General features: G+C 50.5%; 1 protein-coding gene across 5 annotated transcripts in view; it reads right to left on the bottom strand.

Annotated features, from left to right (window-relative positions):
* Window positions 1-710: 710 nt before the first annotated feature.
* Window positions 711-26,163, bottom strand: part of PLAU (plasminogen activator, urokinase) — a 43,635-nt gene continuing 18,182 nt past the window's right edge. Inside the window, exons 1-11 of one of the 5 annotated variants that reach the window (XM_075610311.1) lie at window positions 24,557-24,898; window positions 20,080-20,158; window positions 19,565-19,598; window positions 18,975-19,079; window positions 17,790-17,964; window positions 11,654-11,757; window positions 10,082-10,274; window positions 8,807-8,958; window positions 6,543-6,683; window positions 4,473-4,621; window positions 711-3,795 (exon numbers count right to left, since the gene is read on the bottom strand). In XM_075610311.1, coding sequence (XP_075466426.1) covers window positions 3,604-3,795; window positions 4,473-4,621; window positions 6,543-6,683; window positions 8,807-8,958; window positions 10,082-10,274; window positions 11,654-11,757; window positions 17,790-17,964; window positions 18,975-19,079; window positions 19,565-19,598; window positions 20,080-20,136 — 1,302 coding nt within the window. In that variant the 5' untranslated portion in view covers window positions 20,137-20,158; window positions 24,557-24,898 and the 3' untranslated portion in view covers window positions 711-3,603. Of the gene's footprint in view, window positions 3,796-4,472; window positions 4,622-6,542; window positions 6,684-8,806; window positions 8,959-10,081; window positions 10,275-11,653; window positions 11,758-17,789; window positions 17,965-18,974; window positions 19,080-19,564; window positions 19,599-20,079; window positions 20,159-21,755; window positions 22,603-24,556; window positions 24,899-26,163 lie in introns of those variants that run through there. The other 4 variants (XM_075610309.1, XM_075610310.1, XM_075610312.1 and 1 more) reach the window with 4 other exon arrangements.

The following is a 26,163-nucleotide window of genomic DNA, read 5'->3' as shown; positions in this document are numbered from 1 at the left end:
CCTTTCCTCACATGCAATTGTAGTGTTTACCAAGCCTAATGTCGTATGGAGAGGCATTTGTACCCCGCGTCCTAGTATCAATGACTTAATATTCCCATTTGGCAGATATGGGGTCAAATAATATCTCTGGATGGAAGACACCTGGCACAGGAATAACTGTATTACGTGAATGGGACAGCTATCTGAGCTGAAGCAGGGATATCCTGAAAACCAGACCTGTTGGGGGGGGGGGGGGGGGCTTGAGACCGGGAGTTGAGCCCCCCTGCCATAACATATACCGTACTGGCCCGAATATAGCCCGGCCTCGCACATAATACCACCCTAACGTTTTAAAGGTGTTCTACATGAAAAATAAAGCGGTGTTAGCCTGCGTATAAGACGAGGACAGTTTTCGGAAGGGAAAACACAGCACCATCTTCAGGCCAATACGGCAGTTACACGAGACACTGTGACGGGGAACACTGATATCTAACGTGGCTTAACTTATTCCCGGGGCTGGCGGACTTTTTGCAGTCCCGGGATGGCAAGTTAACCCTATAAGCTTGGTCGCCATCTTGACAGGCAGGGTTAACCTTTAATATACCGTGCTGCCCCTACCTTCACAGTCGGGTATTTAAAATGAACGCCCCTGCGGATGGGACTGTGGGATCGTCAGGCAGTGACGCGTGGTGGTTGTCGTGAGCTTTAATTATCTTCAATATAAAGACACATTTTTGAAAATAATTTAAATTTATTAATAGCAATTACAAAGTAAAACTGAAATAATAAATAGAAAAACAAAACATTAAAACGCGTAATGCCCGAGGGGACCAGCCCTCAAAAACAATCTGTAACGGGACAAGGCACAGAGTGTGGGTCTCTATAAGAATTCGCATATCTTGGCCCGTTTACATTTAAACATCCTTAACCCCTTCCCTGCTGTGGAGAACAGCAGGACACAGTCCTGGTTTTGCTTGTTTCCTGAGCAGTAAAGTGGAGAAGTATTTATATTGTTAGAAGATAAGCGAAACCTAATTTTAACGCTGCGGTGTTAGAAAGAATGAGGCCGAATCCTTCCACAATCGGACAGTTCCCTTTGGGACGAACGTCACATCGCAATATGATAATATGATAATGATCCCGGCTGACGCGTGTATTCCCATTTCCTAATCTTTTGGTAACTTTGGTAGGAGAGAAGGACAGATGGTCCTGGGCCGTTGTGATTTGCGAGGCATTCAGTCTGGTCAGGACGGGCTTCCTTATACACACACGATGCGCGTGTCCTTGTACAGTGACTTCCTTATACACACACGATGCGCGTGTCCTTGTACAGTGACTTCCTTATACACACACGATGCGCGTGTCCTTGTACAGTGGCTTCCTTATACACACACGATGCGCGTGTCCTTGTACAGTGACTTCCTTATACACACACGATGCGCGTGTCCTTGTACAGTGACTTCCTTATACACACACGATGCGCGTGTCCTTGTACAGTGACTTCCTTATACACACACGATGCGCGTGTCCTTGTACAGTGACTTCCTTATACACACACGATGCGCGTGTCCTTGTACAGTGACTTCCTTATACACACACGATGCGCGTGTCCTTGTACAGTGACTTCCTTATACACACACGATGCGCGTGTCCTTGTACAGTGACTTCCTTATACACACACGATGCGCGTGTCCTTGTACAGTGACTTCCTTATACACACACGATGCGCGTGTCATTGTACAGTGACTTCCTTATACACACACGATGCGCGTGTCCTTGTACAGTGACTTCCTTATACACACACGATGCGCGTGTCCTTGTACAGTGACTTCCTTATACACACACGATGCGCGTGTCCTTGTACAGTGACTTCCTTATACACACACGATGCGCGTGTCCTTGTACAGTGACTTCCTTATACACACACGATGCGCGTGTCCTTGTACAGTGACTTCCTTATACACACACGATGCGCGTGTCCTTGTACAGTGACTTCCTTATACACACACGATGCGCGTGTCCTTGTACAGTGACTTCCTTATACACACACGATGCGCGTGTCCTTGTACAGTGACTTCCTTATACACACACGATGCGCGTGTCCTTGTACAGTGACTTCCTTATACACACACGATGCGCGTGTCATTGTACAGTGACTTCCTTATACACACACGATGCGCGTGTCCTACAGTAACGTTCCTGCCTTAATAACAATCAGGTTATCAAACAACGCCCAATGTCGTTGCTTCAAACCAGGGGTTCTCAAGCCGGGTCGGGTTTTAAGGATATCCCAGCTTCAGCACAGGTGGCTCAATCAGTGGACTGAGCCACCTGTGCTGAAGCAGGGACTGATTGAGCCACCTGTGCTGACAAAGCATTATCCTTAAGACCTGACCTTTTGGGGGGGGGGGGGGTCTCTAGGACTGGAGCCCCCCTGCTTTAAAGTACATAAAGAGCATTGCTCCCACTGACCTTCACATCAGAGGGGTCTTTCTGCAGAGTTAAATATATATATAGTTATATAAATTACAATATGTGGATAAATACTTTGGAATAAGTTAGTGGTTACATATTTACAGGGAACGTGGGGCGTAATTCACATTAATTAGTGGATTTTCCCTAACGAGGATTGGTTCAGTTAAACAGCATAGAGGTGTATTAACCCCTGCACTGCTGGAGAGGATGGTGTTTAAAATCAGGGTTAATTTCACTCTTCCCGAGAGATCATGTTTTGCATTGTGATTAACCCTTTCAATGCCGGTGGGGGGGGGGGAAGAGGGGGGTGTGACAAATTGCACAGCAATGTCTGCAAGACCCTCCAGCACCAATCAGTTTATCTTTGGATTTTAAGCAGGGCGCCTGTAATTCTGGAGACTAAGGCACTCTCAGCGAGGGGATAAAGATCTCCCGTTCTTAGCAATAGTTGTTCAAATGTTAAACGTTGACCCTGAAGAGCAATGAAAAGGCCCCCGAGCAGTGACGGGGTTAAATGCAATGTCAGTGCAGAAAACCCTGCACTTTCCCCCAAATTGTGAATGAGATGCTAAAGGGGGCAACTCCAGTCCTCAAGGGCCACCAACAGGTCCGGTTTTCAGGATATCCTAGCTTCAGCACAGGTGGCTCAGTCAACAACTGAGCCACCTGTGCTGAAGCAGGGAAAGTGGAGTTGCCCACCCCTGGGATACAAGATGCCAGAGGTTCTACAGATGTGTGAAACTTGTCGGACGGTTATTTTGTGTTTAACACAATATTAAGTCCCCTTAGTGTTAATGCCCCGGGTACTGAGCTGGGTTTGCACTAGGGGTATTGTGCGAGCAGTTACCCGGCGCAGGACGCGACACTTTGTAGCAGGATGTAACATTCTGCTCCTTCTGCGCCCCTCTCACCCAGGAGCTTCTAAACTCCAGTTCTCAGGACCCCCCTCCCTCCCCCTCGACGTGACGTCACATTACCCAAATGACGTCACACAAGGTAAGGAGGGGGAGGGGGGGCGCACCAAAGAAGAGAGCAGGAACGGGGGGGGGGGGGGGCAAAGCAAAAAAAAGTTTGCACGCCCCCGGTTTAGGTGACCTTCTGCCCCCATTCTGTGTATCCTTATGTTGCGGCTGCAGGAAGAGCCTGTGTTTACTTGGGTATCTGCACACTGCGCACATCGCTGCTCTCAGCCATGTGCGACTCCATCCAGGGCAGGTACGCGGTGATGCGGGTGTACACGCCCGGCCGCTGCTCCTTGGCACACTCCTCCCCCCAGCTGATGATCCCGTACACGAGCATCTGCCCGTTGTGTTCGCAGGTCAGCGGGCCCCCAGAATCCCCCTGCAAGAGACAAAGAGGGCGAGAATGAGACCGGAGGCTCCCACAGAGCGGCGGGGGTACGGGGGTCCCATTAATAAGGTTTGGGCAGAAGAATGGAGATCTCAGTAGAATTACAATGAGTGAGGCTGAAGCTGGGACTGAGTGACACTCACTGCACTCTAGTGGCACTCACTGCACTCTAGTGGCACTCACTGCACTCTAGTGACACTCACTGCACTCTAGTGACACTCACTGCACTCTAGTGACACTCACTGCACACTAGTGACACTCACTGCACTCTAGTGACACTCACTGCACTCTAGTGACACTCACTGCACTCTAGTGACACTCACTGCACTCTAGTTACACACAGGGATTTGGTGTCAGTCGCTCTGAATTTTAACAAATGCCGTCTCACAGCCAAACTGATAGAAATCAATACAATCAAAATATCATTTCTTTTTGGTTCAGAAACCCTAATCTCACTGATTTTTGGTCGCTGATACTGGCTTCCAATCAGATGCCTGCATTAAAAATGGCCGCCTTGCAATCCGTGAGACTTTCTTCCAATGTAACCCGTACTAAGGATGGCGGCCTTCCAGTGACTGAGACACTGCCAACAAGGGCGATTTCCTCGCAGTGGGCAGCTCTGAGAGCGATTGAGGCAGAGGTAACCATGCGCCAGCAGTGCCTCTCACCTTGCATGCATCCACCTTCCACGTGGGGTCTCCAGCACAGAACATGTTGCTGTTCAGCAGCTTCCCGTAGTATTGTTCCGACTGGCACAGGCTCTGCGGGATGAGCTGCACAGACGCAGACTTCAGGGTCTGGGAGTACAACCAATTACCTGTGAGAGAGGAGAGAGTCAGCCGGAGCCTCCTGCAGCGCAGTGCCCAGAGCCTCCTGCAGCGCAGCGCCCAGAGCCTCCTGCAGCGCAGTGCCCAGAGCCTGCTGCAGCGCAGTCACCGGGGCCTCCTGCAGCGCAGCGCCCAGAGCCTCCTGCAGCGCAGTCACCGGGGCCTCCTGCAGCGCCCAGAGCCTCCTGCAGCGCAGTCACCGGGGCTTCCTGCAGCACAGTGCCCAGAGCCTGCTGCAGCGCAGCGCCCAGAGCCTCCTGCAGCGCAGTCACCAGGGCCTCCTGCAGCGCAGTGCCCAGGGCTTCCTGCAGCGCAGTGCCCAGAGCCTCCTGCAGTGCCCAGAGCCTCCTGCAGCGCAGCGCCCAGAGCCTCCTGCAGCGCAGTCACCGGGGCCTCCTGCAGCGCAGTGCCCGGGGCCTCCTGCAGCGCAGTGCCCAGGGCTTCCTGCAGCGCAGTGCCCAGAGCCTCCTGCAGCGCAGTCACCGGGGCTTCCTGCAGCGCAGTGCCCGGGGTCTCCTGCAGCGCTGTGCCCAGAGCCTCCTGCAGCGCAGTGCCCAGAGCCTCCTGCAGCGCAGTGCCCAGAGCCTCCTGCAGCGCAGTCACCGGGGCTTCCTGCAGCGCAGTGCCCAGAGCCTCCTGCAGCGCAGTCACCGGGGCCTCCTGCAGCGCAGTGCCCAGAGCCTCCTGCAGCGCAGTCACCGGAGCTTCCTGCAGCGCAGTGCCCAGAGCCTCCTGCAGCGCAGTGCCTGGGGCCTCCTGCAGTGCAGTCACCGGGGCTTCCTGCAGCACAGTGCCCAGAGCCTCCTGCAGCGCAGTGCCCAGAGCCTCCTGCAGCGCAGTCACCGGGGCTTCCTGCAGCGCTGTGCCCAGAGCCTCCTGCAGCGCAGTGCCCGGGGCCTCCTGCAGTGCCCAGAGCCTCCTGCAGCGCAGCCTCCTGCAGCGCAGCGCCCAGAGCCTCCTGCAGCGCAGTGCCCAGAGCCTCCTGCAGCGCAGCGCCCAGAGCCTCCTGCAGCGCAGCGCCCAGAGCCTCCTGCAGCGCAGTGCCCAGAGCCCCCTGCAGCGCAGTCACCGGGGCTTCCTGCAGCGCAGTGCCCAGAACCTCCTGCAGCGCAGTGCCCGGGGCCTCCTGCAGCGCAGTGCCCAGAGCCTCCTGCAGCGCAGTGCCCAGAGCCTCCTGCAGCGCAGTCACCGGGGCTTCCTGCAGCGCTGTGCCCAGAGCCTCCTGCAGCGCAGTGCCCGGGGCCTCCTGCAGTGCCCAGAGCCTCCTGCAGCGCAGCCTCCTGCAGCGCAGCGCCCAGAGCCTCCTGCAGCGCAGTGCCCAGAGCCTCCTGCAGCGCAGCGCCCAGAGCCTCCTGCAGCGCAGCGCCCAGAGCCTCCTGCAGCGCAGCGCCCAGAGCCTCCTGCAGCGCAGTGCCCAGAGCCCCCTGCAGCGCAGTCACCGGGGCTTCCTGCAGCGCAGTGCCCAGAACCTCCTGCAGCGCAGTGCCCGGGGCCTCCTGCAGCGCAGTGCCTGGGGCCTCCTGCAGCGCAGTGCCCAGAGCCTCCTGCAGCGCAGAGCCCAGAGCCTCCTGCAGCGCAGTCACCGGGGCTTCCTGCAGCGCAGTGCCCAGAGCCTCCTGCAGCGCAGCGCCCGGAGCCTCCTGCAGCGCAGCGCCCGGAGCCTCCTGCAGCGCAGCGCCCGGAGCCTCCTGCATCGCAGCGCCCGGAGCCTCCTGCAGCGCAGCACCCGGAGCCTCCTGCAGCGCAGCACCCGGAGCCTCCTGCATCTGGCACTAAAATCATGTATAACATTTTATCGGCCATTGGTTTATTCTGGTCCTAGAGGTACTGTGCTGCCCTAGTAGTCCATCGTAGGGAATATATCTGGGAAACTCCACCACATCCAGATGCGATGGCCGAGCGGTCACTTACTGTATTCCTCTTTCCCATATCCGGCTATCTCGCACGGAGTTGCGTCCTTCAGCTTCAGGCCGGCTGGCGGGAGGCAGACGGTCTGCACAGAATCAGTCAGGACCGCACACTGTCCAGACGCTGACCGGATCTTCACCAATGCTGAGAGAAAAGGATTCTGGGAGTTAGGAGGTGGAAGGACACAGGTAAAACCTGTTCTGAAACCGCGTTCAATATAATGTCTGGCTTGTGAAGCTTACCACTTCAGAGGCCAGTATCTTTGTTACAAGTTTACAATGACGTAAACTGTAGTATGCGGTACAATATCTACAGAAGGGACGTGGCTAATGGAGTCTGTCCTTTACCACTCCAGGGTGACACTCACACACACACAGAAGGGGACACACACACACACACACACGGGACGTGGCTAATGGAGTCTGTCCTTTACCACTCCAGGGTGACACTCACACACACACAGAAGGGGACACACACACACGGGACGTGGCTAATGGAGTCTGTCCTTTACCACTCCAGAGTGACACACACACACACACACACACACGGGACGTGGCTAATGGAGTCTGTCCTTTACCACTCCAGGGTGACACACACACACACACGGGACGTGGCTAATGGAGTCTGTCCTTTACCACTCCAGGGTGACACACACACACACACACGGGACGTGGCTAATGGAGTCTGTCCTTTACCACTCCAGGGTGACACTCACACACACACAGAAGGGGACACACACACACGGGACGTGGCTAATGGAGTCTGTCCTTTACCACTCCAGAGTGACACACACACACACACACACACACGGGACGTGGCTAATGGAGTCTGTCCTTTACCACTCCAGGGTGACACACACACACACACACACGGGACGTGGCTAATGGAGTCTGTCCTTTACCACTCCAGGGTGACACACACACACACACGGACGTGGCTAATGGAGTTTGTCCTTTACCACTCCAGGGTGACACACACACACACACACGGGGCGTGGCTAATGGAGTCTGTCCTTTACCACTCCAGGGTGACACACACACACACACACGGGACGTGGCTAATGGAGTCTGTCCTTTACCACTCCAGGGTGACACACACACACACACGGACGTGGCTAATGGAGTTTGTCCTTTACCACTCCAGGGTGACACACACACACACACACACACGGGACGTGGCTAATGGAGTCTGTCCTTTACCACTCCAGGGTGACACACACACACACACACGGGACGTGGCTAATGGAGTCTGTCCTTTACCACTCCAGGGTGACACACACACACACACGGACGTGGCTAATGGAGTTTGTCCTTTACCACTCCAGGGTGACACACACACACACACACACACGGTGCGTGGCTAATGGAGTTTGTCCTTTACCACTCCAGGGTGACACACACACACACACACGGGGCGTGGCTAATGGAGTCTGTCCTTTACCACTCCAGGGTGACACACACACACACACACGGGACGTGGCTAATGGAGTCTGTCCTTTACCACTCCAGGGTGACACACACACACACACACGGGACGTGGCTAATGGAGTCTGTCCTTTACCACTCCAGGGTGACACACACACACACACACACGGGGCGTGGCTAATGGAGTCTGTCCTTTACCACTCCAGGGTGACACACACACACACACACACGGGGCGTGGCTAATGGAGTCTGTCCTTTACCACTCCAGGGTGACACACACACACACACACAGAAAGGGACACACACACACACACACAGAAGGGACGTGGCTAATGGAGTCTGTCCTTTACTACTCCAGGGTGACACACACACGCGCACACAGGGGACACGCACAGAGGGGAAGCACACACGCGCACACAGGGGACACGCACACGCGCACAGAGGGGACGCGCACACAGGGGACGTGCACAGAGGGGAAGCACACACATGCACACAGGGGACGCACACACATGCACAGAGGGGACGCGCACAGAGGTGACGCGCACACATGCACAGAGGGGATGCGCAGACGCGCACAGAGGGGACGCGCACAGAGGTGACGCGCACACATGCACAGAGGTGACGCGCACAGAGGTGACGCGCACACATGCACAGAGGGGATGCGCAGACGCGCACAGAGGGGACGCGCACAGAGGTGACGCGCACACATGCACAGAGGGGACGCGCACAGAGGTGACGCGCACACATGCACAGAGGGGATGCGCAGACGCGCACAGAGGGGACGCGCACACGTCCCATCCCTCTGTTCACACACTGAGTTTGTGCTGCCCCTGTGTCTCTTACCAATGTCATTGTCCAGCGCTGCGGTCTCGTCACTAAATTGCTGGTGACGGATAATTTTTTCCACTTTGAACTTCTGCTCCTTTTTCTCATCCGTGTCCCCCAGCTTGGCCTTCCCCAGGCTGACCACAAAGTCTTTGGGATCTGGGAACTTGCTGAATTAAACAGAAAGGTACGGGGTCAGTCCATGCCCTACCGGAACCCACACAGAACCCATGTCCTAAAGGGGACCTCTACCAAAGGCACAGAACCGAGGAGTGAAGGGGTCCAGAAACTGAGCTACTGATAATGAATAGAGACTGAGCCATCTCTCAGCTCTATATACAGGGCAAAACCGGTCAATATATACAGCCACTGAGCCATCTCTCAGCCCTATATACAGGGCAAAACCGTTCCATATACACAGCCACTGAGCCATCTCTCAGCCCTATATACAGGGCAAAACCGTTCAATACACACAGCCACTGAGCCATCTCTCAGCTCTATATACAGGGCAAAACTGTTCAATATATACAGCCACTGAGCCATCTCTCAGCCCTATATACAGGGCAAAACTGTTCAATATACACAGCCACTGAGCCATCTCTCAGCCCAATATACAGGGCAAAACCGGTCAATATACACAGCCACTGAGCCATCTCTCAACTCTATATACAGGGCAAAACCGTTCAATATACACAGCCACTGAGCCATCTCTCAGCCCTATATACAGGGCAAAACCGGTCCATATACACAGCCACGGAGCCATCTCTCAGCCCTATATACAGGGCAAAACCGTTCCATATACACAGCCACTGACCCATCTCTCAGCTCTATATACAGGGCAAAACCGGTCAATATACACAGCCACTGAGCCATCTCTCAGCTCTATATACAGGGCAAAACCGGTCAATATACACAGCCACTGAGCCATCTCTCAGCCCAATATACAGGGCACAACCGTTCAATATACACAGCCACTGAGCCATCTCTCCTCTATATAATAAATCCGTCCCACAGAGAAGATAAACCATCTTATAGAGTGACCTCTTACCCCCGAGAGAGGTAAAGCTAGAAATAGGCATTGTAACCGACCTAGCGCTTGCTGCTATATGTGCTCTATAGGTAATGAGGGATCAGGAGCTGGAAACCAAGAGGGAAATTAAGTATTGAATGGGCACAGGGGCTGCGCCACCTCTCGCTGACCCGTCCCATTGCACAGCGTTACCAGTCAGGCCACCACGCGTACATCCCATATAGCCGGAGCTGTCCAGAGAAGCATGTTAGCGCGGCGCTTACCTGTCTGGGAAACAGTGCGCTGCGGTGAGCACCCAGCAGGGGTGGATGAGGCTCCCTCCGCACTGGAAGTGTTCCTGCTTGGTTTTCCGGGACACCTGGGAGAGCGTGGCTATCCATGGCTGGGACTCAATGGAAGTGCCGGTTCCACCGACTATCTTGTACATTCTGTGCTGACGCCGGCCACAGGTGGAGTCTGGGTGGGAGAGAAGCAGGAGGTCACTAAAGGCGCATGGCGGAGGCTGAACATGCCAGCCGCAGGTGGAGGCGCTAGAAAGTCCAATTCTTTACATCTCATAATCTCCAACTGAGTTTCTCTCTTTGAAGTAGGACGTTAAGTTGAGTTAAATGTAATTGTTGTGCAGAATAGCCCCGCGGAGTCCCAGCGCCCCCTTCAGACCAGCACATGTTCATATACCGCGCGGCGGAATTGTAATGCCAGCGCACATACTGATCCATTATTGGTTGATTGATAAATGGCGTACGTTCTGGGATCGATCAGGAAGCCAAAAGTCCCGTTTTTCTTCTTCAGCATAAGCGATGACCTCACTTGTGCTGAAAAAGTCCTAAACATTGAGCCCCTCTGCCTGATGATTATGCACAGCCTCTGAAGTGGGAGACCCCAGTTTCAGCTGTATGAGAACTTGGGAAAAATCAATATCTCCCAAGACCATGAATGATACTGTGAGAGTCGCCTATGTTATCCAGATATAGTACTACGGGCAGACTGGACAGGATCATCTCCGATGACTGATACGCTTTTGGATGGGGAAGAAATAGGAGTCTGTTTATCAGAGGAGTAACATGAATATCAGCATTCAGTGGCTTATCTTCCCTACGATAAACCTAGTGCATTGTTTGCTCCGATTTCCCCCAGTTTCCCAGGCAGGAGACATTAGTCAAATAATGTTAGCAATTCATTTGCACAAAGTTCCCCAATCAGTCAGCAAGAAAACCCTACATCTCACTGTCCGGAGACTGATAAGAACGTGTCTGTTTATAGATGGGACATTCTTTGCTTTAGTATTCTTATCTGATAGACATTCTCATGTGCAGAGAGAACGCCCACCTGTGCCCCAGTGTGTCTCACACCCACCTGTGCCCCAGTGTGTCTCACACCCACCTGTGCCCCAGTGTGTCTCACACCCACCTGTGCCCCAGTGTGTCTCACACCCACCTGTGCCCCAGTGTCTCACACCCACCTGTGCCCCAGTGTGTCTCACACCCACCTGTGCCCCAGTGTGTCTCACACCCACTTGTGCCCCAGTGTGTCTCACACCCACCTTTGCCCCAGTGTGTCTCACACCCACCTTTGCCCCAGTGTGTCTCACACCCGCCTGTGCCCTGTGCGTCTCACACCCACCTGTGCCCCAGTGTGTCTCACACCCGCCTGTGCCCTGTGCGTCTCACACCCACCTGTGCCCCAGTGTGTCTCACACCCACCTGTGCCCCAGTGCGTCTCACACCCACCTGTGCCCCAGTGCGTCTCACACCCACCTGTGCCCAGTGTGTCTCACACCCACCTGTGCCCTGTGTGTCTCACACCCACCTGTGCCCTGTGTGTCTCACACCCACCTGTGCTCTGTTCTGGCTCACACCTCGGGAGCTGGCAGGGCATGGATGCCACTTTCCGCCCGTTCTGGAAATAACACCAGGGTTTGTTGCCTCTGTCTGGGTTCCTGGAAGTATTAAAAAAAAAAATAGGCATTTTAGAGTTGTATGACCTGACTGCAGAGTATCAGGGACAGGCTCAGACAGTCCTGGGGTTATATGTAATGTAGGGTGACTTCCTGACTGCAGAGTATCAGGGGCAGTATCAGACAGTGCTGGGGTTATATGTAATGTAGGGTGACTTCCTGACTGCAGAGTATCAGGGGCAGTATCAGACAGTGCTGGGGTTATATGTAATGTAGGGTGACTTCCTGACTGCAGAGTATCAGGGGCAGTATCAGACAGTGCTGGGGTTATATGTAATGTAGGGTGACTTCCTGACTGCAGAGTATCAGGGGCAGACAGTCCTGGGGTTATATGTAATGTAGGGTGACTTCCTGACTGCAGAGTATCAGGGGCAGTATCAGACAGTCCTGGGGTTATATGTAATGTAGGGTGACTTCCTGACTGCAGAGTATCAGGGGCAGTATCGGTCAGTCCTGGGGTTATATGTAATGTAGAGTGACTTCCTGACTGCAGAGTATCAGGGGCAGTATCAGACAGTGCTGGGGTTATATGTAATGTAGGGTGACTTCCTGACTGCAGAGTATCAGGGGCAGTATCAGACAGTGCTGGGGTTATATGTAATGTAGGGTGACCTCCTGACTGCAGAGTATCAGGGACAGGGTCAGACAGTCCTGGGGTTATATGTAATGTAGGGTGACTTCCTGACTGCAGAGTATCAGGGACAGTATCAGACAGTCCTGGGGTTATATGTAATGTAGGGTGACTTCCTGACTGCAGAGTATCAGGGGCAGTATCAGACAGTCCTGGGGTTATATGTAATGTAGGGTGACTTCCTGACTGCAGAGTATCAGGGGCAGTATCAGACAGTGCTGGGGTTATATGTAATGTAGGGTGACTTCCTGACTGCAGAGTATCAGGGGCAGTATCAGACAGTCCTGGGGTTATATGTAATGTAGGGTGACTTCCTGACTGCAGAGTATCAGGGGCAGTATCAGACAGTCCTGGGATTATATGTAATGTAGGGTGACTTCCTGACTGCAGAGTATCAGGGGCAGTATCAGACAGTGCTGGGGTTATATGTAATGTAGGGTGACTTCCTGACTGCAGAGTATCAGGGGCAGTATCAGACAGTGCTGGGGTTATATGTAATGTAGGGTGACTTCCTGACTGCAGAGTATCAGGGACAGTATCAGACAGTCCTGGGGTTATATGTAATGTAGGGTGACTTCCTGACTGCAGAGTATCAGGGGCAGTATCAGACAGTCCTGGGGTTATATGTAATGTAGGGTGACTTCCTGACTGCAGAGTATCAGGGGCAGGATCGGTCAGTCCTGGGGTTATATGTAATGTAGGGTGACTTCCTGACTGCAGAGTATCAGGGTAAGACAGTGCTGGGGTTATATGTAATGTAGGGTGACCTCCTGACTGCAGAGTATCAGGGGCAGTATCAGACAGTCCTGGGGTTATATGTAATGTAGGGTGACTTCCTGACTGCAGAGTATCAGGGGCAGTATCAGACAGTGCTGGGGTTATATGTAATGTAGGGTGACTTCCTGACTGCAGAGTATCAGGGTAAGACAGTGCTGGGGTTATATGTAATGTAGGGTGACCTCCTGACTGCAGAGTATCAGGGGCAGTATCAGACAGTCCTGGGGTTATATGTAATGTAGGGTGACTTCCTGACTGCAGAGTATCAGGGGCAGTATCAGACAGTCCTGGGGTTATATGTAATGTAGGGTGACTTCCTGACTGCAGAGTATCAGGGGCAGTATCAGACAGTCCTGGGGTTATATGTAATGTAGGGTGACTTCCTGACTGCAGAGTATCAGGGGCAGTATCAGACAGTCCTGGGGTTATATGTAATGTAGGGTGACTTCCTGACTGCAGAGTATCAGGGGCAGTATCAGACAGTGCTGGGATTATATGTAATGTAGGGTGACTTCCTGACTGCAGAGTATCAGGGTAAGACAGTGCTGGGGTTATATGTAATGTAGGGTGACTTCCTGACTGCAGAGTATCAGGGGCAGGGGCAGACAGTCCTGGGGTTATATGTAATGTAGGGTGACTTCCTGACTGCAGAGTATCAGGGGCAGTATCAGACAGTGCTGGGGTTATATGTAATGTAGGGTGACTTCCTGACTGCAGAGTATCAGGGGCAGTATCAGACAGTGCTGGGGTTATATGTAATGTAGGGTGACTTCCTGACTGCAGAGTATCAGGGGCAGTACCAGACAGTCCTGGGGTTATATGTAATGTAGGGTGACTTCCTGACTGCAGAGTATCAGGGGCAGTATCAGACAGTCCTGGGGTTATATGTAATGTAGGGTGACTTCCTGACTGCAGAGTATCAGGGGCAGTATCGGTCAGTCCTGGGGTTATATGTAATGTAGAGTGACTTCCTGACTGCAGAGTATCAGGGGCAGTATCAGACAGTGCTGGGGTTATATGTAATGTAGGGTGACTTCCTGACTGCAGAGTATCAGGGGCAGTATCAGACAGTGCTGGGGTTATATGTAATGTAGGGTGACCTCCTGACTGCAGAGTATCAGGGGCAGTATCAGACAGTCCTGGGGTTATATGTAATGTAGGGTGACTTCCTGACTGCAGAGTATCAGGGGCAGTATCAGACAGTGCTGGGGTTATATGTAATGTAGGGTGACTTCCTGACTGCAGAGTATCAGGGGCAGTATCAGACAGTCCTGGGATTATATGTAATGTAGGGTGACTTCCTGACTGCAGAGTATCAGGGGCAGTATCAGACAGTGCTGGGGTTATATGTAATGTAGGGTGACTTCCTGACTGCAGAGTATCAGGGGCAGTATCAGACAGTCCTGGGGTTATTATCTAATGTAGGGTGACTTCCTGACTGCAGAGTATCAGGGTAAGACAGTGCTGGGGTTATATGTAATGTAGGGTGACCTCCTGACTGCAGAGTATCAGGGGCAGTATCAGACAGTCCTGGGGTTATATGTAATGTAGGGTGACTTCCTGACTGCAGAGTATCAGGGGCAGTATCAGACAGTGCTGGGGTTATATGTAATGTAGGGTGACTTCCTGACTGCAGAGTATCAGGGTAAGACAGTGCTGGGGTTATATGTAATGTAGGGTGACCTCCTGACTGCAGAGTATCAGGGGCAGTATCAGACAGTCCTGGGGTTATATGTAATGTAGGGTGACTTCCTGACTGCAGAGTATCAGGGGCAGTATCAGACAGTCCTGGGGTTATATGTAATGTAGGGTGACTTCCTGACTGCAGAGTATCAGGGGCAGGGGCAGACAGTCCTGGGGTTATATGTAATGTAGGGTGACTTCCTGACTGCAGAGTATCAGGGGCAGTATCAGACAGTCCTGGGGTTATATGTAATGTAGAGTGACTTCCTGACTGCAGAGTATCAGGGGCAGTATCAGACAGTCCTGGGGTTATATGTAATGTAGGGTGACTTCCTGACTGCAGAGTATCAGGGGCAGTATCAGACAGTGCTGGGGTTATATGTAATGTAGTGACTTCCTGACTGCAGAGTATCAGGGGCAGTATCAGACAGTCCTGGGGTTATATGTAATGTAGGGTGACTTCCTGACTGCAGAGTATCAGGGGCAGTATCAGACAGTCCTGGGGTTATATGTAATGTAGGGTGACTTCCTGACTGCAGAGTATCAGGGGCAGTATCAGACAGTCCTGGGGTTATATGTAATGTAGGGTGACTTCCTGACTGCAGAGTATCAGGGGCAGTATCAGACAGTCCTGGGATTATATGTAATGTAGGGTGATTTCCTGACTGCAGAGTATCAGGGGCAGGATCGGTCAGTCCTGGGGTTATATGTAATGTAGGGTGACTTCCTGACTGCAGAGTATCAGGGGCAGTATCAGACTGTGCTGGGGTTATATGTAATGTAGGGTGACTTCCTGACTGCAGAGTATCAGGGGCAGTATCAGACAGTCCTGGGGTTATATGTAATGTAGGGTGACTTCCTGACTGCAGAGTATCAGGGGCAGTATCAGACAGTCCTGGGGTTATATGTAATGTAGGGTGACTTCCTGACTGCAGAGTATCAGGGGCAGTATCAGACTGTGCTGGGGTTATATGTAATGTAGGGTGACTTCCTGACTGCAGAGTATCAGGGGCAGTATCAGACAGTCCTGGGGTTATATGTAATGTAGGGTGACTTCCTGACTGCAGAGTATCAGGGGCAGTATCAGACAGTGCTGGGGTTATATGTAATGTAGGGTGACTTCCTGACTGCAGAGTATCAGGGGCAGTATCAGACAGTGCTGGGGTTATATGTAATGTAGGGTGACTTCCTGACTGCAGAGTATCAGGGGCAGTATCAGACTGTGCTGGGGTTATATGTAATGTAGGGCGACTTCCTGACTGCAGAGTATCAGGGTCAGACTGTGCTGGGGTTATATGTAATGTAGTTGATCTCAGACACTTGGACTATTAGAGAATGTTTTAACCCCTTAGCAGATGGTAATAACCTCCTGAAGCAAACTTCTACATTTGTATCCGCGCTGGTGACATGGCGTCAGCCGCGGACAGCCGGACTACATGGAGACGGACATAATGACACGTCCCAATCGCAGCTTGGAGGAGAAGGGAGAGGGGGGTACGACCGAAACGTTCAAACACATAACAAGGTTTCAACAAAACACAGGAGGGGAGCACATTTCCTAGCGCAACGCAGGAACATTCTCTGACGCTGCAGGGTGGCAGCTCGGGAAATGTGGCAGTGCTTCTCAGAAAGGGGGTGGAATCATGGAATGGCCGACCAGCAGAGGTGGTAGTGGCTGATACAGTAAGGGAATTCCACCATGCGTGGGACAGACATAAGGCCAAGTCCTAAATATATACAACAAACGACAAAAATGCCCAATGCTACATCCAATGGGACAGAAATACATAGTAACTTAGTGTGCTCATGAAGTCCGAAATACAACAGAAAGCCAAAAATCAAATAATGCCGGCGTTTTTACAGCAGATATAAAAATGGGCAGATGTGGTGACGCAACCAAGTCATATTCTGTGTAACGCCACTCCCATGTAATATATACGCCACTCCCACGTACATATATACTCCACTCCCATGTAATATATACTCCACTCCCACGTACATATATACTCCACTCCCACGTACATATATACTCCACTCCCATGTAATATATACTCCACTCCCACGTACATATATACTCCACTCCCACGTACATATATACTCCACTCCCATGTAATATATACTCCACTCCCATGTAATATATACTCCACTCCCACGTACATATATACTCCACTCCCATGTAATATATACTCCACTCCCACGTACATATATACTCCACTCCCACGTACATATATACTCCACTCCCACGTAATATATACTCCACTCCCACGTACATATATACTCCACTCCCATGTAATATATACTCCACTCCCATGTAATATATACTCCACTCCCACGTACATATATACTCCACTCCCACGTACATATATACTCCACTCCCATGTAATATATACTCCACTCCCACGTACATATATACTCCACTCCCACGTACATTTATACTCCACTCCCATGTAATATATACTCCACTCCCACGTACATATATACTCCACTCCCACGTACATTTATACTCCACTCCCATGTAATATATACTCCACTCCCACGTACATTTATACTCCACTGCCATGTAATATATACTCCACTCCCACGTACATATATACTCCACTCCCACGTACATATATACTCCACTCCCACGTACATATATACCTGCTAGCTACATTGTAACATTCGTGGTCTATAGCAGGCGTGGCCAACTCCAGTCCTAAGGATATTCCTGCATCAGGGCTCAGTGAACGATTGAGCCACTTGTGCTGAAGCAGGGATATCCTTAAAACCTGACCTGTTGGTGGCCCTTGAGGACTGAAGTTGCCCCGCCCTGGTCCATAGCATTCCACCTGTCCCCTTCGGGGCATATTGCGTGAAGGTAACCCAACCCTGTGTGCCTCTCTGGTGTCCCCCCCTCCCCTGTCCCACGTGGGCCCCCCGTTACCTGCAGAAGTTGTGCTTCCCCAGCCCCAGCTCCATTGCCCCCTGCCTCCTGGCATTGAACATGTTGTGGTGTAAGAGGGGGGAGTCCCAGCGCAGGCAGTCCCTGCCGTGGGTGGTCACGGATGTAATGCCCCTGTAATCGTGCCCGTTGTTCTTGTAGCAGTGAGCCTTGGTGTCTGGAAGAGAGAGAGAAACAGGTCAGGGAGAGAGGAAAGCAGGCCCATGGTCAGGAACCTTTGCCTCATAGCCCAGCCTCTGAAGTGGGAGACCCCCATGCCGGCTCTATAAGAGCTTGGGGGAAAACCACGTTCTCGCCCCAGTATCAAGACTGATTGTGGGAGAGCGGGCGTGCGTTGCCGTGCGGTATACTGACATTGTACTTTAGACAGACTAAAAGTATACACTTTATTGTATACACACAGGGTTCTCAACTCCAGTTCTCAGGACCCCCCCCCCCCCCAACAGGTCAGGTTTTCAGGATGTCCCTTCTTCAGCACAGGTGGCGCAGTCGAAGACTGAGCTACTGATTGAGCCACCTGTGCTGAAGCAGGGATATCCTGAAAACCTGAGCCACCTGTGCTGAAGCAGGGATATCCTGAAAACCTGAGCCACCTGTGCTGAAGCAGGGATATCCTGAAACACTGAGCCACCAAGAAATGTTATGCAGCAGTTATTGGATTGCAAGCTCTTTGGCCAAGACTGGGACTCCGAGCCCTGAAACACTTTAGCCGGACCGCAATAAGAATCCAGGTGTTTATTTTGACAGGTACGATAGTCCGTACACGTGAAGATAAAACCTGTGCGCTTACCAAAGCTCCGTGCACTGTCATTTTATCTATTAAAATATCTCTGTCCTGGGCAGCCATAGAAGCTTTTGCTTATAGTTATTCGTGATATTAAACATTAGATTGTAAGCTCTTTGTCCCGGGCAGCCATAGAAGCTTTTGCTTATAGTTATTGGTGATATTAGACATTAGATTGTAAGCTCTTTGTCCCGGGCAGCCATAGAAGCTTTTGCTTATAGTTATTGGTGATATTAGACATTAGATTGTAAGCTCTTTGTCCCGGGCAGCCATAGAAGCTTTTGCTTATAGTTATTGGTGATATTAGACATTAGATTGAATGCGTTCCGGTTTTTAACGCGGGCAGGCGCGCCCTGTAAGGTCTGCCAGTGAGTGCGGTATACCTATTTCACACAGTTCTCCAGCGTAGCCTCTGGGACAGGCGCAGCGGAACGGACGCGTGTACAGCCCGTACCGCACACAGCTCCCCCCATTCAGGCAAGCGCAACCTGTGCAGAGAGAGGAGGAGACCGCGTGAAGCCACGGACCAGACTGCGTGCTGGTGTAAGCTCTGCAGTTGCAGGCGAGCCAGCAGGGCACTGCAGGGCTATGTGTGTCTGTTATATGCATAGCAACGTGTGTGTTATATGCAGAGCAATACGTGTTATATTCAGAGCCGGAGAAATGTTTGCACTACTGCTATAAACTCTCTCTATATACAGTGTAAGTATGTATGCATGTACTGTATACACAGTATCTATATACTGCATTTTCCTTTTAAAAGAAACATGATTTCTATGGTGAAATTAGAAAAAATAAGTTGCTTTGTTCTGTGCTTTTTATTACAAAACCAAAACAAAGTTATTTATTTGTATTGCACATAACAGATTGCACCTTTCCCCATGCAATATGTATAGGGAGCGGAGTGTTTGCATCTCGGGCCTAAAGCCTGGTGGGAGATGGCTCTTTCCTGCTGTCCGCTGTAGGTTCTTACCTTCTGATTTGTATTTTGGGTTCTTTTGGAGTTTCTGGAAGAGGAAAAAGCAAAGCATTTCAAATCGTGTCCCCCTTTTCTTTTGGAAGAAGGGGGGTTACAAACGTCACATTTCAAAATCATCGAGATTTGGGGATTTAAAACAGAAATAAAATGTAAGGAAATATCTGGACTTCTATTAATGGGACTGAGCCTGAAAATAAGCGAGTCTGCCTTCCAGGGAAAGGGGTTCAATGAGACTGGATAGACTTACTGTGTACACACACGCACACACGCACACACGCACACACGCACACTTAATAGAGGAATTAGAGTAGGGCTGGCCAATTCCAGTCCTTAAGGGCCACCAACAGGTCAGGTTTTCAGGATATCCCTGCTTCAGCACAGGTGGCTCAGGCTGAGCCACTGATTGAACAAACTGTGCTGAAGCAGGGATATCCTGAAAACCTGTCCTGTTGGTGGCCCTTGAGGGCTGGAGTTGGCCACCCCGGAATTGGAGTAAAGAGTTAACTTACAGATGCCAGTCCTGTAACAAGGACGCAAATGACGGCGAAGCCGAGAAGGAACTTCATCCTCGCGTGTAGGGTAAATATTCTGAAACACAGAATCAAGAGATGAAATAAAGGATTTGCAGCTACATTACTGCATCGCGATGCTCTGAGGCGGTGAGAAGTAACAGTACTTTTATAGTTACATGTCCTGTTTCAATTACCCCTTTACCTACACACAATTCTGCTTCATTTTAACGCAAAAATTAAATGTACATTACAAAGACTATTTTTAAAATTTTTCTACTAGAATTGTTTTCTAAAATAAATTCCCAAGTGTTTTGACCAATAAACTGAAAAAAAAAACACAATACCAGTTTTTTTTTTTAAACCCTTTAACCACTACACACACACACTAAAAAAAACTTGTCAAAAGGAAACACAGGTTTCAGCTCAGCTGCTACAGTTTCTGTGTATAAACATAGCTGTCTGAGTAAATAGATACATCCTGCAGCTGAAGGCTTGTCTCCTAATTATTATTGTATATTCACATGAAGCGTTTGCAGAATTTCCAGGCACATGTAACACTGCAATGGGGCAAAAACAGACAGACCAGCAGCTGAATTATCAGAGATAAAGTCTTCCTGACGGGATTTGTATTTCAATCTGCTGCTATTCTTAACCCAAAGAAACATATCCCATTGGAGTACCAACGAGCAAACATTGACTTTTTTAATGCATTAGATAGGGAGCTAGCTCAAGGTCACGGGGAGCTTTCCCAAGGTCGCGGGGAGCTTCCCCAAGGTCGCGGGGAGCCTGTACAAAGTAACCCACTTAAAAATCAGCATGATGTCAGCCAGGCCTCACGGTTTTATACTAAATACAGAAAGAGACAATCCTATTCCTATAATCCTTATTTACAGGTATTCTGTGCTCTTGCCTAGTGTCCCAATACCTGTCGACTGCTGCAGATACTTCCAGTGGTGCAGGGGTTAATGCGCCAGATACAAAGTACCCCTCCTCTCCCCCAGTGGTGCAGGGGTTAATGCGCCATACACAAAGTACCCCTCCTCTTCCCCAGTGGTGCAGGGGTTAATGCGCCATATACAAAGTACCCCTCCTCTTCCCCAGTGGTGCAGGGGTTAATGCGCCAGATACAAAGTACCCCTCTCCCCCAGGGGTGCAGGGGTTAATGCGCCAGATACAAAGTACCCCTCCTCTCCCCAGTGGTGCAGGGGTTAATGCGCCAGATACACAGTACCCCTCCTCTCCCCAGCGGTGGCTGATGCCGCAAGCGAACTAAGAAACCAGTTCATCTGCCTCTCAGGTTCAAATCCCCACAAATTGTTTTGTTGATCAGAATTGGAATTTCTGCTTTAGCGCTGTACCATATTGTGCTGGAATTGGAACGTTCCTCACTAGAAACACATTTCCTCGCATAGCGTTTAACCCCGTCCTGCCTATGCCCCATGCCTAGTCTCATGTGGGTGACTCCCTTATTTCTTGCTAACAAATACACACATTTTTTACTTTCTTTCCAATAAACAGTCCCTGGGCCCAGGGCCCGTCAGATGCTGGTCTGTGAGATGCATTATTCCCACAGATGCATTATTCCCAGAGATGCATTATTCCCACAGATGCATTATTCCCACAGATGCACTGCACAGCATCCTTCTTCATTGCAGTGGTAGGCATGGACTCACCAATGCACAGTATCCACTGTTTGGTCTCCTGCAGTATCCGTGGGATGTCCCCTTGGGTGCTGTGTGAGATTTCTGGGCTCTCCCTTGGGTGCTGTGTGAGATTTCTGGGCTCTCCCTTGGGTGCTGTGTGAGATTTCTGGGTTCTCCCTTGGGTGCTGTGTGAGATTTCTGGGCTCTCCCTTGGGTGCTGTGTGATATTTCTGGGCTCTCCCTTGGGTGCTGTGTGAGATTTCTGGGCTCTCCCTTAGGTGCTGTGTGAGATTGCTGGGTTCTCCCTTGGGTGCTGTGTGAGATTTCTGGGCTCTCCCTTGGGTGCTGTGTGAGAGTGCTGGGTTCTCCCTTGGGTGCTGTGTGAGATTGCTGGGTTCTCCCTTGGGTGCTGTGTCTGATTGCTGGGTTCTCCCTTGGGTGCTGTGTCTGATTGCTGGGTTCTCCCTTGGGTGCTGTGTCTGATTGCTGGGTTCTCCCTTGGGTGCTGTGTCTGATTGCTGGGTGCTCCCTTGGGTGTTGTGTCTGATTGCTGAGTTCTCCCTTGGGTGCTGCGTGAGATTGCTGGGTTCTCCCTTGGGTGCTGTGTGAGATTGCTGGGCTCTCCCTTGGGTGCTGTGTCTGATTGCTGGGTTCTCCCTTGGGTGCTGCGTGAGATTGCTGGGTTCTCCCTTGGGTGCTGTGTGAGATTGCTGGGCTCTCCCTTGGGTGCTGTGTCTGATTGCTGGGTTCTCCCTTTGGTGCTGTGTCTGATTGCTGGGTTCTCCCTTGGGTGCTGCGTGAGATTGCTGGGTTCTCCCTTGGGTGCTGTGTCTGATTGCTGGGTTCTCCCTTGGGTGCTGCGTGAGATTGCGGAGCTCTGTATCTCTCTGTGCTGCAGAGGAAGAATCTGCCCCTTATAAAGCATGGCTCTGCTCTCTGATTGGTTGCCACGACGTACAGGCGTGTCACAGTAGGTGTCTGCAGTGGGTGCACCCAGAGCTCATTCTGCACATTAACTCTTTGTAAACAGAAAAGGCGGCTGTGAGTCAGACCTGGAGGCTTTGCCACAGTCTCGCAGGGAAGAGGATTCCTGTGAGGGCTGCTTAACTCCTTCAGTGCTGGAGGGAACACCGGACCTATGATACCCATACTCGTCCTGTAGCTGCCCTCATATCCCATTAGCCCCTCTGCTGCCGGAGGCACCTGCAGTGAGGTTAACGCTGTCAATTAGACTGTAAGCTCCTCGGGGCAGGGACTCCTCTTCCTTAATGTTACTTTTGTCTGAAGCACTTATTCCCATGATCTGTTATTTATATTATCTGTTATTTATTTGATTACCACGTGTATTACTGCTGTGAAGCGCTGAGTACATTAATGGCGCTATATAAATAAAGACATACAATAGAATACTTCTGAATTGGTCAGATAATAGTTATGGGGCCGGAGCATTAACCCCCGAACTTCAATAAGATATGTCAAAGTTTTTCTAATATTCGTTTCTAATATTCGTTCTAGCATGGGCAGATATGGGCACCGATTACAGGGGCAATAGGAGGAGTTATATGGGGTAATAGGAGGAGTTATAGGGAGAGGTTATATGGGGCAATAAGAGGAATTATAGGGAGGGGATATATGGGGCAATAGGAAGAGTTATATGGGATAATAGGAGGAGTTATATGGGAGGAGTTATATGGGGCAATAAGAGGAATTATAGGGAGGGGATATATGGGGCAATAGGAGGAGTTATAGGGAGGGGTTATATGGGGCAATAGGAGGAATTATAGGGAGGGGATATATGGGATAATAGGAGGAGTTATATGGGGCAATAAGAGGAATTATAGGGAGGGGATATATGGGGCAATAGGAGGAGTTATAGGGAGGGGTTATATGGGGCAATAGGAGGAGTTATAGGGAGGGGTTATATGGGGCAATAGGAGGAGTTATAGGGACACGGTATATAGAGCAATAGGAGGCGCTAAGGACATTTTTCTGCCAGGTATCCGGTGATAACCTTACTGTACTGTATGTGGATCTCTCGCATCAAAGCTTTTAAAGACACTCCAAGGCTGTCAGGCTGAGTGAAAAGTTTCTTATATTTTACGTGAAACATGAAAGGATAATAAATGACATTAAATATATATATATATATATGTGTAATATAATGTTTTCCTAAACATAATGTTTCAGATGTGTATAGACATATGTAGCCGATGTTATTATTCCGTTAACATGAATAACGCATTAAATAAATAATAGGTGTTGGTGCTTTAACAATTTTTTCAGTAGCGCTACTGTTAAGTAATGCAACGCAGGTTAATAGAAGCAGTAACATCTGCCACATCTGTACGTACACAAAGACACACACAGGTACACACAAATATACACACACAGATATACACATACACACAGATAAATACACACAAAACAGATATACACACACACACACAAACACACACAGATATACACACACACACAAACAGATAAACACACACACAAACAGATAAACACACACACAAACAGATAAACACACACACAAACAGATAAACACACACACAAACAGATAAACACACACACAAACAGATATACACACACACAAACAGATATACACATACAGATACACACACACACACACACACACACACACACACACACACACACACACACACACACACACACACACACACACACAGATACACACACACACGCACACACACACACACACACACACACACACACACACACAATGAAAATGACAATATGATTGAGTGTTCCTTTATTTAACTCTTCTGGGAATACAATGTACTGAGCTGCAGCAGGATATTAACACTCACGTTTGCCTCAGCCTCCATTGGCTCTCCCGTTAACCTCTTCAGCCCAGTGATGTAATTTCCTCTAAACCTCCACGTCTCTCCGGGACAGAATCGCTAGTGATTGCACTCAGTCCAGCTGTGTCCGTGTCACCGCGGCCGTGTCACCGCGAGGAATGTGATTCCCGAGGGACGTGCACACAGTGAGAACGTGACTCACTCTATTCCTCCAATCTCACCCTTCATCATCACTCTGCCAATCTCACCCTTCATCATCACTCTGCCAATCTCACCCTTCATCATCACTCTGCCAATCTCACCCTTCATCATCACTCTGCCAATCTCGGTCATGGCTCATTACCCCTCAGTCTCTGTAAGAATGGGCTCTGCTGATGGGCACGGGCTGGGCTGGGATCACATCCTTCCTGTGCATTATTATCCTCATCATCATCACCTCTGGGCATTATTCCTGCTGCAAATATAACATTCCTGCTGCAAATGTCTATTTTTGGGACGGCTTGCGGCGGATTTAGACCCTATCTTAACCCTTTGCTGCCAGAGGGGCCTGCAAGGCATTGCTGAAGTGTAGCTGCAAAGGGGTTAATTCTAAGACCACATATCTCCTTTAAAATGTCAACCTCTCCCCCCCAAAAATGTGTAAGTAAAAAAACTGGAAGCACAGAACTCAAAACATATTCAGCACTGTTTCATTCATTTAGGTTTGTTTTTTTGTTTTTTTGTTATTTTTTTATTCTTATTATGGAGTCCAAATCATTACCTACACAGGAAACGGCAGCCATTTTTTTGTATCCCTTAAAGCATGAAAAAAAGGCTGGAATCCCTGGGTACAGCAGACTGAGATTGTCAGGAAGGTGGCATTAAAACAAATGTATTTCACAGCAGGGTATCAGGGCTTGTCACCCTGAAACCCTCTGGGGAAGGGATATAGGAGGTGACACCTGTCAGCCAGGTACCAGGGAGAATATAATAAGGTATCTCTTTATAACTGAGCCCAGTGATGGCAGCGCTCCTTGTGGGTGTAGGTGGGGGTTAGGTGGGGGGCCTGGTCACCCCAGGATGTCTCATATATTCATCCGTACTCGCTGAGCGGGGCTGAGTCTGTTAAATGCTGAATACTCCTTTCCAATCTCCAATACATATCACTGAGAGCCCTGCAATGTGGTGATCAGGGGGCTCTCTCCCCATTTCATCATCTATCTTTCACTCCCCCCCTTCTCGATCTCTCTCTTACCCCCTCCCTCCCCCTTTCCATCTTCTCTCTCTCTCTCTCTCTCTCTCTCTCTCTCTCTCTCTCTCTCTCTCTCTCTCTCATCTCTCTCCTCTCTCTCTCTCTCTCTCTCTCTCCTCTCCTCTCTCTCTCTCTCTCTCTCTCTCTCTCTCTCCCCATCTCTCTCCCCCTTTCCATCTCTCTCTCACCCCTAACCCTCTTCCCTTTCCACCTCTCTCTCTCTCTCCTCCCCCCCTCTCTCTCTCACCCCTCCCTCTCCCCTTTCCATCTATCTCCCCTTTCCATCTCTCTCTCACCCCTAACCCTCTTCCCTTTCCACCTCTCTCTCTCCTCCCCCTCTCTATCTCACCCCTCCCTCTCCCCTTTCCATCTATCTCCCCTT

Source organism: Ascaphus truei, chromosome 8 (assembly GCF_040206685.1).
Source record: "Ascaphus truei isolate aAscTru1 chromosome 8, aAscTru1.hap1, whole genome shotgun sequence".
Taxonomy (NCBI): domain Eukaryota; kingdom Metazoa; phylum Chordata; class Amphibia; order Anura; family Ascaphidae; genus Ascaphus; species Ascaphus truei.
Note: the sequence above shows the minus strand (reverse complement) of the source record. Positions and strands in the feature narration are given on the sequence as shown.